This window comes from Phocoena sinus, chromosome 5, assembly GCF_008692025.1.
Source record: "Phocoena sinus isolate mPhoSin1 chromosome 5, mPhoSin1.pri, whole genome shotgun sequence".
Lineage (NCBI taxonomy): Eukaryota > Metazoa > Chordata > Mammalia > Artiodactyla > Phocoenidae > Phocoena > Phocoena sinus.
The window spans coordinates 101,187,118-101,206,420 of record NC_045767.1 but is presented as its reverse complement, the minus strand read 5'-3'; the positions used below and the strand labels follow the sequence as shown (position 1 = coordinate 101,206,420).

Genomic DNA, 19,303 nt, shown 5'->3' with positions numbered 1-19,303 from the left:
AATAAAAAGAGTTTTTTTGAGAAGCTATAGTTAAAGTCTTTCTGAAGATATTTCATGAGTAGACAACCTGTCCAATGCAGCATAAATAAAATTAGGTAGATTGTTTATCAGCACTGAGGAGAAATTGTCCATTCTGTTTAACTCATAAATATGTGTCAGCTATCCCTTAAAATGTCTAATTAGGAGAAATAGGAGACAGTTGTAGCATCTCAAATAGTCCATTTACGTATATATATAGATGTATATATATCTCTCTCTCTATATATATAGATACAGATATAGATACACATAAACTGAAAAATCTTTCAAAATAATTTTTAGTACAACTATTCACTTACCTGAGGTCAGTGAGTCATTCAATGTTTCTTGCCTCCGTTGTTATGTTAAATCTTGTTAGTTTTTGTTACATGACACTGGGTTTCTTAAGACAAATAAATTTAATTAAAGGTAAGAGAGGAATGTCTTCTTTGAAACACCTCCAATCCCAAAAGTTATTATGGGGTATAACTGTGTTTTAAACTAGTAAATATATAGTACAAACATAATTTTTAAAATTTTATTTCCTTAAGTATTTTTGTATGTCAGTAGTCTATATTCACTCTAATTATAACTTTTAACTAATTAGTAGATTTTTCTTCTTAAACTTAGAAGCTAGTTTTTTTTATTTTTTCCACTTTTTACTATATTCATAAAAATCAAAAATATCATATGTCAGCAGGCATTTTGTTGAATAGTAAAACATCTAAATATGATGTAAAAACTGTAATAAATGTCAACTAATTTTTAACACTTCCTGTATTACTCTTTGTTTACTACTTAGAGGTAGAGCTTCCTCAGTCAATTTGAATCTTACATTGGCTTTTAGAATGTGTAACATTTATCTTACAATATTTTATAGATACACTAAAATTTAATGTTTTATTAAACACCAGTTAAGAATGAAGGAAATTTTCTTAAGCAGTTGACAAATTATACATATATATACTTATTCAGTTCTTTATTTTTACAGAAAAAGAATGTTTATCTACGTGTGTTCAGAATATGCAGCAATCAGATGACCTGTCTCCCCTAGAAATTGTTGAAATGTTTGCTGGACTTTCTTGTTTCCTCAAAGATTCCAGTGATGTTTCCCAAACTCTTTTGGATGATTTTCGGATATGGCAAGGATACAGTTTCCTTTGTGATCTCTTGCTTAGGTAAAACCCCATAATTTAAGAATATATTTTAAATTTCTACTTAGTCTTTTCATCAAAGGAAACAATGTAGTTTGGGCTTATAGGGAAGAAGAAATCAACCAATCACTTATTTAATGTATACTTTATCCTCTTAGCTTTAATCACTTCTTTTTATTCCTGTTCTGTCAAGAGAGTTCAAAGTATGAATTTAGAGTTAATTTGGAAAATGTAGGCTGCAAACGTGGAGTCAGTAGTTAGATGTGAAGAAGAAATCTGCTCTTCTTTAGTAGCTGAGGGAGAAGAGTTTGAATGAACTAATTAACATCTTCCTGAAGTGTAAACTCTTCTTGCTTAATTATATTTTTGATTTTCCTTACCAGTAACTCCAGTGTTACTATTAATGTAGTTAATAACAAGAGTAATTTTGTAGATTGAATGAGACATTACAAATATATATATAAAACAAATGTCAGTCTAAAAATGTTTCACTAGCCTTCTTTTTCATCCCAAATGTTCCATGTACATACTGGGAAAATGGCTGGTTACAAGTTTATTAGGAAGAAGATACTCTTGTCTTGATAGTTGTTCCTGAGCCATTAATTATTTTTAAATCATTTGATTTACTGTAAACCAGCACTATTTTGTAAACTTTTTATTTCTAACACCAGTTTGACCTCATTGCCATTACTTAATACTAGGCAACCCCCAAGAATATAATCTTGCATATATATCCTAATTTCCAAACGAGGACATATGAAAGTTTATGAAATAACTAATTCACATTACTAATTGATGCAGTCCTTTGAGAATTCAAGAGCCTTAAAAATGTTGACACTCGTTTACAAAATAATTTCACTTATGTTTATTGATCCTAAAGATATAATTCTAAGGCACACAAAGTTTTATGCATGTTAGTGCTCCTGAATTCTGGTATCTACTAGCTGTCCCACCCTCCACTCCCCAAATCAACGGTTGGCTCTCTATAGCCATTAAAAGCATATCTATTGCGAGTTTATACTAACACGGAGAGGCATGTGCATAACACTAGTTAATGAAAGAAACAGGTTACAACATTCTGTGTATGGTATGAAAATATTATTAAAACTTTTCACATTAAAAAAAGACAACTTTAAAGGAATTAAGACTTTTCAAAAATTGTTAGAGACTCTCAGAAGTTTATTTAAGTGTATTCTAATGCGAGTATTTGAATTAATTAATGAAATACAGGTAAAATCTTACAAATCTTCCCAAGGAATTCGCTTTTTAAAATTAACAGAGGAAAGCAATTATACTCCAGTAAAGATGTTAAAAAAAAATTAACAGAGAAAATTTCTTAGGAAAGAAATGGTAGATAAGGTTTTTGGTTATAAACAGTGAAACTTTTATAACCTTAGAGCCTTAAGGAACTTAAGAGATATTTAATTGAATCCTTTTATATTATAGAGACTTTCTATACCAAAGATTAGTGATTTACCTAAAATAATACTGTTAGTGGCAAAATCAGCATTTATCAGGTGTCCTGACTATTGGTATAATTTCTTTCAAATGCACCATCATATCTTATAATAAAATTTGTGGATTTATAAAAATAGTATGTTTTCATATAGGAAAAAATGTAAGAAGAAACTTCTTGTAGTACTCTATACATTTATGTATTGCATATAAAATTGAAATTTTCTTTCTGTATTAAATTTGAAAATACAACACAAGAGAAAATATATTTGCTAAATCATACTTTTCCTAGATTGGAACAAGCAAAAGAGGCAGAATCCAAAGATGCCTTGAAAGATCTGGTTAATCTGATAACTTCCCTAACAACATATGGTGTCAGTGAACTAAAACCAGCTGGTATTACCACAGGGGCACCCTTTTTATTGCCTGGATTTGCAGTACCTCAGCCTGCAGGCAAAGGTGAGTCTTTTTTTTTCCCCTCATTCTGAGCCACTCAAAGAAATAGAGAAAGAATGAATTAGTCAGATTTTGATTGCTCTTCATTTATGTTATTTATAGAAAAGTAATATGCTGTTTTTCTTTAAAGTTGGTGCTTTCTGTGGTATAATTTCTTGAGTGACAGTCTTTAGCAGATCAAATACTTGAATATAATATGAAAATATTTTATAAAGCAGTAAGATTTATATTTTAGTATTTCATTTTAATGTTCAAACGGTTTAATAATCCAAACATGCCTCTGTCGAATGTTGACACTCCACACATTTCCAATTTATGTGGATGGAACTTGATTCACACTCTGATCTCTATACCTGTCTCTATGTAAGAGGTATATAGAAAACACAGGTGTACATGCTTATATTTTATTTAAGCAAACCTAGGTACAGAGAAGTTACATTACATATTTTCGGGTCAGAGAATAATTTTTATAGTTCAGATTTCCTAACTTTGGTTCTTCATCTAGTGATCTTTTACTAAGAAAATTTATTGTATAATTAATAACATTTAATTATGTAAGAGTGCAAGCTAGTTTTATTGTTTTTTTTCACTTTTTAAATGCATAATAACCATTCTGAAAGAATCTGAGCCCACAGGCCTCTAATAGTTCCTTTCACATTATCGTTACGTACTAAGTATTCAATACAATTATGATATTTGCATGTAAAACTTAACTAGCCGAAAAGTATCAGTATGTCTGGTTATTTAAATTTCACAGTACATTATCTGTGTATTTTATGACATAGAAGCTAGCAGTTATAAATTTTTAAGTCAGAATAAATAGATATACTAGAAAATCCTAAATTTAATTTACTGGAGAAAATTATATTGAAAAGTCACAACTTAGATTGAAGTTGTCAAACTTCCATAAGATGTACCGTCAGTGTATAGGTTATACAGAACTTTTTAAATAAGCAAAATCTAGGAATATCTTACTGAGCAGTTCAAGGCTTCATTTTATTTAATATTAAGGAACAATATTAAATTAACTCTTCTAATTCGTTGACTCTAGCTTGAGTATTCTACAATTAACTCTATGAGTTCAAACTAAAAATAGCTCAGCAATATACATCCTATTTTAGATTTCATTGTTTCATTTGGTTACTCAATCTGCTTGTAACACTGACATAATATTTAGTTACAGAGTATAATTTTGAAATTACACTACTATAATGAGATAATTAATGCATCTAAATTAACCTTCTTCATATGTCTGCCTGATCCATAACAAGGATGATACGTAGATAACCTAGCACCTCTGGGGATTATTTTGAGAATTCAGTGACATGTTTATGAAAACAAGGTTAGCTAGAAAGGACGTTGCCCTAAGAGTCAGAATTGAGGTAATCATGAGTGACCTAACCTTTCTAGATATCAATTTCTTCTTCAGAAACATTGATGTAATATTCTATAAAATGGGTCAAGCTAGATCATTTTAAGTTTCATTTATAACTTAAAATTATCTCTTTCCCATGACCTACTTTGTAGAGTTATTATACAGGCTAAAGTAGATAGTTCTATTCCACATAAAGGGAATGTGGAATATATTTTATTTTTTGTCAGCAGTATTGAGATATAATTTGTATATATTAAAATGTATACACTTTAAGTGTTGAGTTTGATGAGTTTAGGTAAATATATGTGGTTGTGCTGTCACCACCATAATCATGATATGGAATATTCCCATCCTTCTAAACGTTCCCTTGTTCCTTTTTGTATTCAGTGCCCCCCCCTCATTATCCCCTTGCCCTGGTAACCACGGATCTGCTTTGGTTTTGCCCTTTCTAGAATTTCATAAACTAGACTCATAAATTATGTAGTTTCTTGTATCTGGCTTTGTTCATTTTCAACATTTATCCATGTTATTGCATATGTCTGAAGTTCCTTTTTAATTCTGGATAGTATTTCATTGTTTAGATATCCTGCAATTTGTTTATCCGTTCAGCAGTTGATGGTGTTTATTTAACTGTCATGAATAAATGTACCAGAAACTTTCGTATAAAACAAGTCTTTGTGTGGACATATGTTTTCATTTCTTTGGGGTGATACCAAGCAGTGGAATTACTGATTCATATGGTAGATGTATGTTTAACTTTATGAGAAACTGCCAAACTGTTTTCTAAAGTGGCTGTCCCATTTTGCATTCACATCAGCTATGTATGAAAGTTTGCTTTACATCCTCAGAAACATTTGGTGTTATTAGTCTTAATTTTAGATATTCAAGTATGTAATAGTATCTTTTTTAAAATATAATTTGCCTTTTTCTAAAATATTTCAAGCATCTTTTTATGTTCTTATTTGCTGTCTGTGTCTCTACTTTGGTTCAGATCTCTGTGTCTAATTTTTGATAGGATTGTTTGTTTTACTAGAATTTTAAGAGTTCTTCAGATATTCTGGATAAGTCCTTTATAAGATACATACATTTTGTAAGTATGTTCTCTTAGTCTTGTTGTGCCTTTTCTTGGTAATATCTTTGAAGATCACAAGTTTTTAATTTTGATGAAGTCCAATTTATCACTTTTAAAATATTTTGTGGGTTTTGCCTCATACTGAAGAAATCTTAACCCAAATTCACTGAGATCTCCTGATTTCTTCTAGGAGTTTCATATTTTAACTCTTACACTAAGGTCTATGATACCTTTCAAGTTAATTTTTGTATATGGTAGGAAGTAAGGTTTGTTTGTTTATTTTCCCGATACGGATATGCACACATGCTAGGACTGTTTATTGAAAAAGATTATATAATGATACATTTGGAACTCTGTCTCAGTTCTGCTCCATTAATGTGTCTATCCTTAAGCCAATACTTTATGGTCTTGATTGCTATATCTTTAAAGTCTTGAAATAGAGTCATTTAAGTTGTCCAGTTTTGTTCTTCCTTTTCAAAATTATCTTGGCTATTCTAGGTCCTTTGAACTTCCATATGAATTTAATAATTTGTCAATTATTGAAAACAAGAAAAAAAGCCTGCTGAGATATTCATTGGGAGTACATTGAATCTATAGATCAGTTTGGAGAGACTTGACAGCTTAACAGTATTGAGTCCTTCAATTCATGAGCAGACAACTATCCCTTATTTGGGTCCTAGTATTTTCTCTCAGCAATGTTATATAGTGTCCATTGTATAGAACTTTCAATTCTTTTGTTAAATTTATTCTTAAATATTTTATTCTTTTTGATACTGTTGTGAATAAAATTGTTTTTGTAATTTCATTTTGGATTGCTTGTTGTAGTTTATAGAAGAGATAATGGACTATTGCACAGGAATGGAGATGAGGAAATCCAGCTGTGATGAGGCCATGTTTATTAAACATTGATAGAATGAGGCAGTGATAGTCCTTTACAGATTTTAACTCTTTGGTCTGGATTATTTATAAGTTGGAGCTGTGTATATTCTGATATATTTGACACTATCATACTTTTTGTCAGTTATTTCTTAGCGGTACTTTGGGGAATATTTTCCTTGACGTCACTGGTTTCCCTTTCATTATCTATGAAAAGAAAATTCCTGTTACCAAGGAATTTTTACCCATTCATTGATAATTACATTTAAAAGAGAAAACATGAATATATCTGCCTTATATTGCTCTGTACATAGATACAGTTTACCTACCTTATTTTTACTGCTGATTTTAGGTCAAGTGAAACAGTATAGAAATATAAAATTTAAAAGAAAAAGTAGACTGAGTTATTAGTGAAGCTGGTAGATGTATCTGTGTGTGTATGTTAAAGCTTGAAAATGACTCCCGTTTCTATATTATATAGCAAATGCTTTTTATAAAACTTTGTATCCTCACCAGCAGATAGATTTTTCTAAAGAAGGAAATTAAAGAAAAATGTAGCAGTCCTTCTGTTTAATAACAACTCCATGGTGGTTTTTTACCTTAACTATGCTAGAAACATCTTTGCAAGGTTGTGCTCTGTAATTCATAGCTCTCCAGAGCTTCCAAATTTGTTCCCTAAACACAGCGAGTGCTTTTAATACATGTTTAATAGAGAATATATCTCTTCATAAAAAAAGACCATACCTGTCTTTTTCAGAACTTTTCTGTGGCTTCACCTTTACAAACATTGTCTTGTAACACATTAATTCTCATAACACATTAACCAATATAAAAGGATAATGTATTTTTTCCTTTCTCATATTTTTGTTCATGCTAGTAACCAAAGTGCCTTGCATTGTTCATCATGGGTTTACTTTTTTTTTTTTTTTTTTTGCGGTACGCGGGCCTCTCACTGTTGTGGCCTCTCCCGTTGCGGAGCACAGGCTCCGGACGCGCAGACTCAGCGGCCATGGCTCACGGGCCTAGCCGCTCCGCGGCATGTGGGATCTTCCCGGACCGGGGAACGAACCCGTGTCCCCTGTATCGGCAGACGGACTCTCAACCACTGCGCCACCAGGGAAGCCCCATGGGTTTACTTTTGAGAGCTTTTTATCTATTCTGGTTCACTTTATATTGGATGCCAATGTGGCCAGGGCTGATGTTCAGCTGGCTTGCGGGAGTATAACCCTGAGGATTGTCTATAGCCAGCTGTCATTCTGATTGGTCACTCACATGTGTAATTCATTCGTTACTTTCTGTCTTATACTTCCTAAACGTTTATTAATTTCCTCCCTTCTGGTAACAGCCCTACTGCCACTACCTTAGTTGAGGCTGTACAGATCACTCACCTGGATTACCATAGGTGTCTTTGTAACTGTTCACCTTTCTATTCATCTCTACTCCTCAGAGCCGTCCTCTGCAGTGTTGCATGGAATCAAACTCTGGTGACTTGGAATCTGAAAAATAATATTCAGTGTCTGTTTACTGAATGAATGCTTGCATTTCTTTATTTAGACCTTTATTCTTATTTCATTTTACATTTTGCTTATGCTTGTGTCATATAAGCTCTTTTTTCAAGCGTTCACTTTTACATTAGATTCTGAAAATAGGAAAGCTCTATTCTTTGTTGTATATACACTTGTTCTTCTAAACCTTAGAATAATTAGTTTCTTTTGTTTCTGCTTATATAGACTTGAGAGTAATGACATGGTGATTGTCATCTGTTAGAATGATTTCCTTACTTTACTCTTATTTTAGTTATTTGTGTGCTAAACAGATTTTAGTCAGTTAATGCAAATTTTGAAACTTATACAGGATATATCTGTTTAGTTAAAATATTAGAGTATTTATGTGTCAATATTTAGGGGATATTCCTGTCTCATATAGAGCAATCTTTTTTTTTTTTTTTTTTTTTTTTTTTTTTTTTTTTTTTTTGCGGTACGCGGGCCTCTCACTGTTGTGGCCTCTCCTGTTGCGGAGCACAGGCTCCGGACGCGCAGGCTCAGCAGCCATGGCTCACGGGCCCAGCCGCTCCGCGGCATGTGGGATCTTCCCGGACCGGGGCACGAACCCGTGTCCCCTGCATTGGCAGGCGGACTCTCAACCACTGCGCCACCAGGGAAGCCCAGAGCAATCTTTTAATTATCTTTTAGATTTAATTATGCTCCCTTCCCAATTAAATATTGTAGGAATTTAATGGCTATGACAGTCCTGAATAATTACTCCTGATACCATCAACACTTCAAATGTGTATGCCACTAATTTTGGAATTAGAGTTCTGACATTCCTTTAGATCATTTTTCCTGATAGAAAGCCAAATTATTAGATTCTGTTTAGTTTCATTGTATATAAGGTGTACTAAATTTGGAAATAATATTACAAAATCTTTTTCTGGATTAGTCACAGGAATGATTGAATTTTACATGTTAGTATAAGACTGATTGCATTGGTTAAAATGCTCTGCTCTTGAAGCTGGTCTTGGAGACCAGTTAGTCTTGATGTTCCTTGGTCATTTACTCTGATCAACCTACTTTAACTACTTGCTAATGGCCCCTAGATGAATTGGATAACAAGGGGGATTAAAGAGTAAGTAATGAATCAGAGCAGGTTCATTACTTACTTACTGTAAGTAAAAAGCAATTACAAAGAGCCAAAATTCCTCTGACCACTGCATTTCTACTGTTATCTTTATATGCGAGGATTACCACATTTTACATTTGACTTTTAATTGTGTGTATTTTTACACATTGTGTTCAGTTCAGCTCTTTGGGGTTGGTGGTTAATATGCCTTATCTTTTGTCAGTGACATCACTTAAAACCAGATCATGAAAATTAAACTCGGAAAAATCTAAATTTTCCCACATTACCCTAAGTTCAGCTCTTTCTAACCCCTTTCTTTATGGTGAGAAGTGATATTGTCATATAGCCCAAACATGCAAAATATTGATTAGAGTTATTCTTTAACCTTATTAATCACACGTAGTCAGACTTGTACATTTGTATGTTCATCAGTCTATCAAAGCTTGGTTTTTGACTACCTGCAGGTAATAAAAAGTAAAGATGTACTCAAAAAGAGCAAGCATCACGTTAATAAGGAACTGGAAGTAAGGATTTGACATTTGGCACACATGGAATAAGTTTGTATGTTATAAACAAACAGAAATTTAAAGTCACGTATAGACTGAAGATTTTTTTAAATCTTTGCATTTTTCAGATAATGTCCAAACCAGAATTTCTGAGCAGTCTTTCTAACCCATTTTATATTTTTCCTCGTTCTGTGTTTATCCTATTTCTAAAATGCAGCTGATTCTGTAAGGCTCTGTGTTAACTGTTTGGTCACTCTTGCAAATGCTTTATATTCCTAATGGTTGTGAACCTGGGGACAGTTTTTATCGACAAACGCTTGTTTTCATTTGCCTCACATATTTCCTATGTTAATTTCTTTATAATGATTGTCACTAATTTGCCTCACAAGAGCTATTATATACAGATTTTTGTTTTTTCTAGTTGGTGTGTTTGAAAATCAGATATTTATAAATATAGCTAGTAGCTGGCCATAAATTGCTTTAACAAATGTGTATGTAAACAAATTGCACTTCCAGCTTGAAAACAAAATAAATTTCCGAATTAAAATTTCATGAAAGTTCTAATGTTATAATTAAAAATGTAAAACTGGAACTTAGAGAATTTTTTTCCCCTCCTGTTTTCCTGCTGCCATTTTTGCTGTTCTTATGCCTGTTACCTCTTCAGCCTGAAAGTCTTTTCACACTGAGAGGTAACTGTTCTTATAGTCAAGGTCAATCTTACAGATAATAAAAAGTAACACTCCTGCACATTTCCAAACTCTGAAGCCTAGACCTGTATAATTTGCTTTATTTTTTCTAAAACAGTCTGATGTTTCAATATATACTATTCTGGAATCAGAATATTCATAATGCTGCATTAAAAGCTTAATTAGTGTTATTTATTTTTAATTAAATGACTGAACCTGTTGAAGACAAAGAAGACCTTTTGTGAAAACAGGATGTATTCTTAGTAAATAGTTGATAGATGTTACAATTCATAATCTGTTTAAATAGACTTGTTTTGGGACTTCCCTGGTGGCACAGTGGTTAAGAATCTGCCTGCCAGGGAGATCAGCTTGGTGCTTTGTGACCACCTAGAGCGGTGGGATAGGGAGGGTAGGAGGGAGGGAGATGCAAGAGGGAAGAGATATGGGGACATATGTATATGTATAACTGATTCACGTTGTTATAAAGCAGAAACTAACACACCATTGTAAAGCTATTATACTCCAATAAAGGTGTTAAAAAATTAAATTAATAAAGATATTATTTTGATTACCAAAAAAAGAAAAAAGAAAAAAAGAATCTGCCTGCCAATGCAGGGGACAGGGGTTCAAGCCCTGGTCCAGGAAGATCCCACATGCCTCAGAGCAGCTGAGCCCATGCGCCACAACTACTGAGCTTGTGCTCTAGAGCCCGCGAGCCACAACTGCTGAGCCCGTGTGCCACAACTACTGAAGCCCGCGCGCCTAGAGCCCCTGCTCCACAACAAGAGAAGCCACCACAATGAGAAGGCAGCACATCGCAACGAAGAGTAGCCCCCACTCGCCGCAGCTGGAGAAAGCCTGCGTGTAGCAACAAAGACCCAACGCAGCCAAAAATAAATAAATTTATTAAATTCCATATTTTAAAAATAAATAAATAGACTTGTTTGCCATGTTGAAAATATCACATAGCACTGACTTTTGTGTTCTTGTTTTCTATTTTAGGTCACAGTGTGAGAAACATCCAGGCCTTTGCAGTTCTTCAGAATGCATTTTTAAAAGCAAAAACCAACTTCCTTGCCCACATCATTCTTGATGCCATCACAAATATTTACATGGCTGACAATGCCAATTATTTCATCCTAGAGTCACAGCACACACTGTCACAGTTTGCAGAAAAGATTTCTAAACTCCCAGAAGTACAAAACAAATACTTCGAGATGCTGGAGTTTGTCGTTTTTAGCTTAAATTATATCCCTTGTAAAGAACTTATTAGTGTTAGCATCCTCTTAAAATCTAGCTCTTCTTACCACTGTAGCATTGTTGCAATGAAAACACTTCTTAAGTTTACACGACATGACTACATATTTAAAGACGTGTTCAGGGAGGTGGGCCTTCTGGAGGTCATGGTAAACCTTTTGCACAAATATGCTGCCCTCTTGAAGGATCCAACTCAGGCACTACATGAACAAGGTAAAGCACTTTCCATAATTTTATTTTTATTTGACAAAGGGGTTTGAGCAGGGTGTTTTGTTCATGTTTTGCCTGTCATTTTGTTATTGATTTGAATTACTTAATAATGTGCTTTATTATGAGATCCTTGTGAATGTTTCCCACAAGTTAACTTGTTCATTCAACCTCTGTTAGGGAATTGGGGAAAGGCAGGGGGTTGGGGGGTACTACAGAAGTATGTTGTGGTGGAAGAGAATTTAAGGTAAAAACTGAGGAAAACATTTATGATCCACGTGACCAATGTCTACTACTTTGTTTCTAAGAGGGAATAAAAACAGCTTCTAGAAACAGTTGGGATGTTTAGGTGCCTTGAAATGTTTTTATTAATTATAGAGAGCAAATATATCTTTTTAGTGATATTATATATACACATATGTATTATCATTAGGTACCTTAAATTTGATGTTTTTCGTCCTTCCTGATAAATCTGTTTAAAGCATAGTAGTATCTGGCACTTAGTATTAAACATGTTGAATGAATTAATGCAAGTTGAATAGACAGCACTATTCATAAACTCTTCATTCTCTTTGGTGCATTAAAATCTAGCATTCTTCTGTTGACCTCCTTGATTAGGAAAGCACCTGTGAGAAGGATACATTTTACTTTGATTGGCATTTTCCTTTTTAATATTTGTTAGGTAGCTCTAGCTTTCTAGCCACACCAAAATGAAATCTATGAACATTGATTTTGACTTCACTTTTGGTAGCTGGTAGACATGTGTATCATTTTTAAAGGCTGTATTAGTAAGTTGTGTTGATGGTAAAAGTGATAGGAATTATTTTTTAAGTTATTTAAAAAATGCTAAATCCAGAAAAAAAGTAAGCTTATAACTTCTGTGATTTGGACCTTTAATTCTTTTTTCCTAGGGGACTCAAGAAATAATAGTTCATTTGAAGACCAAAAACACCTGGCTTTGTTGGTCATGGAGACCTTGACAGTGCTTCTTCAAGGATCAAACACAAATGCAGGTAATTAGAAAATTTTCTAGCAAATGCTTTGGGAGGATATTACCTCTGGTCTGTCTTCTGTAATGATTCTTGCTTCTGAAATGCTCCTGTCTCTTAGAGGAAAAACTACTGATTCAGTGATGGCACTATCATATCTCTAGAAATGCAATACTTTTGACTTTCCTAAGTTTATGAATGGCAAAATATATAACATTATTATTACTTCAAAATATATTCTTATGTTTTATTGTATGCCTTGTGTTTGAAGTATTCTTTTTCTGTTTTTTTACTTATATAGTACAGACTCTTCATCAAATAACTTTGCTTATTTAAATATTTGCCAAAACATGGTGATTCTCTTAATTATTTAGTAATTCAAGTCAGAGTATTATAATGTTACAACCTTAGGGAAATACTGAAAAGAATAAAACTTGCCTCTCCCAGGTAAAAATGGATTCAGTAAATCTTTTGTTTATCTTTAATCTCAACTTTTCTTCAGTCTTTTTCTACCTGTCATTAATAAACGGTCCAACTGTATTTATAAAATATCACACTTGCTTTTGAAAAAGTTTACTTAAAATTTCAGCCAATGTCAGAAACCTCCCAGGCACCAATGTCAATACAACTTGAAAGGAATAAGTGATGAGGAGGTGAGTTCAGATGAGTAGGCTGAGCCCAGATCATATAGAGCTTTTTTAGGCCATGCTGAGGAACTTGAATTGTATTTTAAGTGTTATGGCAAGCTAGAAATGAATGAGTTAATGAACAAATAAATGAACTAGCAAACACACAAATGCATGCCTATTTGCCTGAACGCGGAGGAGCCCAACATGCAACATATAAAATATGTCATGTGTCCTAGACACCATGCTAGGCGTTCAAAATGCAGAGATAATTCTTGGACTTCCCTGGTGGTACAGTGGTTAAGAATCCGCCTGCCAATGCAGGGGACACGGGTTCGATCCCTGGTCTGGGAAGATCCCACATGCCATGGAGCAACTAAGCCCGCACGCCACAACCACCGAGCCTGTGTTCTAGAGCCTGCGCACTGCAACTACTGAGCCCACATACCACAACTACTGAAGCCTGTGCGCTCTAGGGCCTGAGTTCTGCAACTACTGAGCCCACGTGCTGCAACTACTGAAGCCCACGCGCCCAGAGCCCATGCTCCACAACAAGAGAAGCCACCGCAATGAGAAGCCTGCGCACCACAACGAAGAGTAGCCCCCACTCACCGCAACTAGAGAAAGCCTGCGCGCAGCAACGAAGACCCAACGCAGCCCCACAAAAAAGGATAATTCTTGCCCCAAAGGAATTACAACCTGATGAAGAAAGATGTAAACACATAATTGTATAAGTAATTATTTAAGTACAGTTTTGGTAAATGCCAGTACAGAGTTGAATGAATTTAGAAGGTAATACAAACAATAAGTGTGATAAAATTTAATGGGTATGATACTAACATTTTGTCTGTGGTATCATAATCTCCTTTTTTCCACTAACTAAATTTAGTTAGCTGAAATAGAAATGTAATGAGGATGTACTAACAATTTATTTCGCAAATCAGCTTTTTATGACATGATCTAGAGTTACATAGGAAGAGACTGAACAATTCCACTGAAGAGTTGACCCTATAAGAGCAAATGTCACTTAATCCATCTCCCAGCATGCCAGACATTTTCACAAAGTTCTTTTCTTATTGACTGTCTTTTCCTTGTTAAGAAAGATGTTATTAGCTGTGTGATCTCAAGCACTTAAAACAGTATTTCACTCATAGTAAGTATTCAAAAACTATTAGCTATTATGATTGTCTAATGGGCACTACTTGACCACCAGGAAGTAAGTAAACCTTCCATGTGCTAAATCTCAGGCACATGACTTACACTCACTTCAAGGTTATAGAATTCTTATGAAGTTAGCAAATAGAAAGTCACTAAATAGAGAGAACAGTGGCCACTTCCACAAAATATACTTGACATTTATTCCTTCAGGAAACACTTTTTGAAACACAGGCCAGAAGGAAATAAAGCAGAAACTAACATACCATTGTAAAGCAATTATACTCCAATAAAGATATAAAAAAAAAAGGAAATCAAATTAATGGGGGACCAAATATATAAGCAAATAATATTAAGACGGTTTGATACAAACTATTACAATAGTGGCATATACAAGGTACTCTGAAAGCATAAAGGGTAGAACAGTTACTTTGGAGGAAATACTAATTGATGATTTAGATCACTTGGTCCATTTTTTTTACATACTCAAAAGATGGTATTTGACATAAGAATAGTATCATTCATGGTCAAAAGCACAGGCTATAGAACGCGCCTATATAGGCATAAATCCTGCTGGCTGTTTGCTAGCTGTATGGCTGACCTTGGCCACTCAACTTCTTGAGAAGTTACTCAACTTCTGCATGTCTCATATGTTCATCTGTGTAGTAGGGGGTGAGGATTAAATAAATCAATCTACGTAAAGCCTTTGGGACAGAGCAGTGCCTAATGCTTTCTGTTATAGCGTTTGTCTTTTTGTTTGTGTGCTCTACTAACTAATAAAGTTTGGTTCCTTGTTATTTTTCTCATTGCAGAATAATGTATTCCATTGTTTTCTTGCTACTGTTTTAGAAGCCTTGTTCAGTTTAAACCTCATTTATTTGGAATATTGTTCATCTAAAAGGCTTTTTTTTTTACCTTTGCGGTACGCGGGCCTCTCACTGTTGTGGCCTTTCCCGTTGCGGCGCAGAGGCTCAGCGGCCATGGCTCACGGGCCCAGCCACTCCGCGGCATGCGGGATCCTCCCGGACCGGGGCACGAACTCATGTCCCCTGCATCGGCAGGCGGACTCTCAACCACTGCACCACCAGGGGAGCCCCTAAAAGCCTTTTACTAAACTGATTTCAAGTATTGTTCAGTAAAGCCTCTACATAAAAATACTGGCCTCTTTGGTATCTACCTATGAAATTTCCGAATAGCTAGATTTGGAGAAATTGGACCTGTTGATCATACCAGGACATGCTTTTTTTCTTTTTTTCCTTTTTTTACAGTTGCTCCCTCTCTCTCCTTTTCTTTTACTTTCAAATTTATTTATTTTATTTTTGGCTGCGTTGGGTCTTCGTTGCTGCGCTCTGGCTTTTCTCTGGTTTCAGTGAGCGGGGGCTACTCTTCGTTGAGGTGTGTGGGCTTCTCTTGTTGCAGAGCACAGGCTCTAGGCACACGGGCTTCAGTAGCTGTGGCGCGTGGGCTTAGTTGAAGATTCTTAACCACTGCGCTACCAGGGAAGCCCCAGGGTATTCTTGCATAAAGGAAATCTACAGAAAATTTGTATATGCCTTTGCTGACAACCCACAGTTTTGTATTGTATTGTAATTGTAAATTTAAAAGGAGATTTTTCTATTGTAATTTGAAAAGTGAAATAGCTGAGTGGATTTTATGTGCATTCTTTAGAGTTATTCTTTCTACAAAAAGATCAGGTTTTAATTCATTCGGCTTAGAATGTTTTAAGTTAGCCCATATTGTTCTTTTTTCTCCTTCCTCCAAGGAATTTTTCGAGAATTTGGAGGCGCAAGATGTGCACATAATATAGTAAGGTACCCACAATGTCGGCAGCATGCCCTGATGATGATCCAGCAGTTGGTGCTTTCTCCAAATGGGGATGATGACATGGGCACGCTCCTGGGGTTGATGCACTCAGCCCCACCAACAGAACTGCAGCTGAAGACTGACATCCTAAGAGTAAGTTTGATAAGTGTGTTGGTATGATTTTTACTACTAAAATCTGTGGCTGTTTTTAAATGACTTAAAACTATTATGAACTATTCTTGCAATTTTTCGTCAAGTCTAAAATTATGTCAAAATAATAATTGAAGAAAAGCCAGTGTCTCTAACCTGACCTCCAAGGGCCCTGGGGATGACAGCCATCTCTTTTCCCTCTGACTTCCTCTCCTGGGACCCTCACCCTGTTCCTGGCACACACATGACAGGAAGTATAGCTCCCTTCTAGAATCATGTATTTCTTTTATTAAACTTTTGCTTTATTCAGTTAATTTCTCATCAATAATGAGAAATTTGTGTGTTTTTCTTTATGCTGTTGTATGTTTCACCCTGTTTTGAGCATAATGACAATTTTTTTTTTTTCTGGCCTGGCTGCATGGCTTGTGGGATCTTAGTTCCCCGACCAGGGATTCAACCCAGGCCCTGACAGTGAAAGCCAGGAGTCCTAACCACTGGACCGCCAGGGAATTCCCATAGTGACAATTTTGAGTGTGCATTTTAACTTAAAAGCAAGAATAATCTGACCACAGTTTATCTCTTAGACAAGGAAGACATCCACATGCATATCAATATTGAGGAACATTTGTATATTTGAGGGGATTATGGGGCAAAAACAGGTGCCTTCAAAAGTCATTAAGGTTGCCAGCTTTTTAAACATACATTTTCCTCCTTTCTTGGTAGCTTTGTAATTGGATTTGTAAAATATTGGTAGATAAAGCCAACAAGAGGCAATTAACTGACCTGTAATTTTGAAACAGTGTTGTTCTGGTAAATGGTGATAACTGACTCTGAGACAGGAGGGGGTCCTGATATTGCTGCATTTACTGATTTCCATTGTGTCAATACTCCCACTGTGACCTGTTTCAGGCAGCTAATGTGTTACTGAATGTGGCTTGGGAAGAGGTATACAGTAGCACCCCATTTATAATATCTCAAGGGCACAAATAATAAAATATAGAAAATAACTAAGAAGTACAGTTTTGAGTATTTACTACTTTTGTTTTTGCAATAATTAATTTAGTTTTAAATTTATAGAACTTAATTTTTAATTATGGTTATGTTTTTAACAACTGGTATGCAGAATTCCAAAAATAAAACTGTTGGCTCTCCAGACCAGTGTGAGCTGGCTCCAGCATTCCACTGTTTTGAGGGCATGAAGTAGTGTTGGAAGGCAGCGAGGAGGATTTGGGATTCCAGTTTCAGTTTCCATTTTTGCTTCATTCAGAATTGCTTTTCACTGTCTCCATTCAGTTGAGACAGCCACAGACCTATGTAGTTTAATTTGTAATATGTAGTATTTTATAATTCTGCCAATGTACAAATTTGAATTGTAAGCATTAGATTTATGCAAATGGAGTGAATATGTAGCTGATGATTTTGCCTAATTAACCACCTCGCATCTGTATCTCCTTGTAACTTTGGCATTTGCTACATTATCATTAATTATTGATTTAAGCAGGATATTAAGTTATTCATGGTATTTGAAATTTTCAGATACCGAGATTATGCTGTGATAATGTCACAGTGCCAACAGAGTAACCAGTTTTGAGGCAGTAGGAGGTGAACTTATCCAGAAACACACAACATAGAGTACTTTTGGACTAAGGATTAATAAGCACTGTTTTTCTGACCCCTATCATAATTCTGACCAGCGATACGATTTTGTACATATTACTTTGACTCCTAACTCGTGCTTCCTCATATATAAAATAATACATGTCCAGTTTTTCCCCAGTGTGTTTTTGAAGATGATGATGGTTATGGGTTTTTATGCCAGGCACTTTGCTAAGGGTTTTACATTTATTTCCTGTAAAGTAAGTTCTTATTATTGTCTAGATTTTACATAAGAGGAAACTCTGGCACAGAAAGGTTAAGTAACTGACCACAGTGAAATGATTTTTAATGTTGGGGTCAAAATTTCCGCCCAAGCGTTCTAACTCTAGCCCTTGCATTTAACCTTCAGGCTAGGTTATAAGACGCTTAAAAATAACAAAAAGTTATGAAGTCTTGTTGTAAATAGGAGTTGATATTACAAGTACAGTTTATTAAATTTGAGAAGATACGGAAACAAAACTAACTGCAGAATAATGGAAGAAATACACTGTATTTCTAAATTTTATTTACATATACAGATTGTACAATTTCTGTCTTTTAAAATAATAAGGTATAGGTATGTACAGTGGAATCTCATAATTTCTAAAGTATCAATAGTATATTTGAAAAAGGTAATTATATATATGAATATTTAGCTTTTCCCTTTTGCAAATACTATTAGAAATGTGTGAGATATTTTAATAAAATGGCCTTTTCAAATGTAATGACTGGGAAGATTGTAAATTGTGTCTTAAGCAAAATTAAGTTCTCATGGTGTTTCAGTTGCTGAAACAGGAAAAAGGAGCCTGTGTATCTGCAAACAGATTTCGAATTGCTCTTTGGGGCAGTATAGCTTCATGGTTAAGTGCATGAGTAGGGGAATCAGACTGCCTGGATTTAAATCCTATCTTTGCCATTGTATAAGCCTTTGGCAAATTATTTAACCACGCGGGGCCTCAATTTTTCATCTCGAAAGTGCAGATAATAGTAGTTCCAATGCATAGGATTATTGAGAGAGTTAAATAAGCTAATGTATTAAAGCACTTAAAGAAATACCTAATACATAGTAAGTGCCCCATAAAATGTTAAGTAATTTTATAATGTGTTATTTTTAATAATAAACTATGTTAAAAGTATGACACTTCAGAAAATAACTGATAGTTATAAAAGATTGTTTTACCTGTTTGGCCTTAACAGCTATTCTGGGAAAGAGCATGCTTTCAGCCCTCAGGCCGCAGTTCACTTTGCAAGAGAGAATGTCTAA

General features: G+C 34.6%; 1 protein-coding gene across 9 annotated transcripts in view; it reads left to right on the top strand.

Annotated features, from left to right (window-relative positions):
* Positions 1-19,303, top strand: part of WDFY3 (WD repeat and FYVE domain containing 3) — a 262,893-nt gene that overhangs the window by 116,099 nt on the left and 127,491 nt on the right. For all 9 annotated transcript variants that reach the window (XR_004349890.1, XR_004349891.1, XM_032631813.1 and 6 more), the window contains 5 exons: positions 1,010-1,196; positions 2,920-3,086; positions 11,220-11,687; positions 12,593-12,694; positions 16,214-16,407. Coding sequence is in view for 7 of the 9 variants with exons in the window: in XM_032631813.1 (XP_032487704.1) it covers positions 1,010-1,196; positions 2,920-3,086; positions 11,220-11,687; positions 12,593-12,694; positions 16,214-16,407 (1,118 nt within the window). In the remaining 2 variants the exon portion in view is untranslated. The remainder of the gene's footprint in view (positions 1-1,009; positions 1,197-2,919; positions 3,087-11,219; positions 11,688-12,592; positions 12,695-16,213; positions 16,408-19,303) is intronic.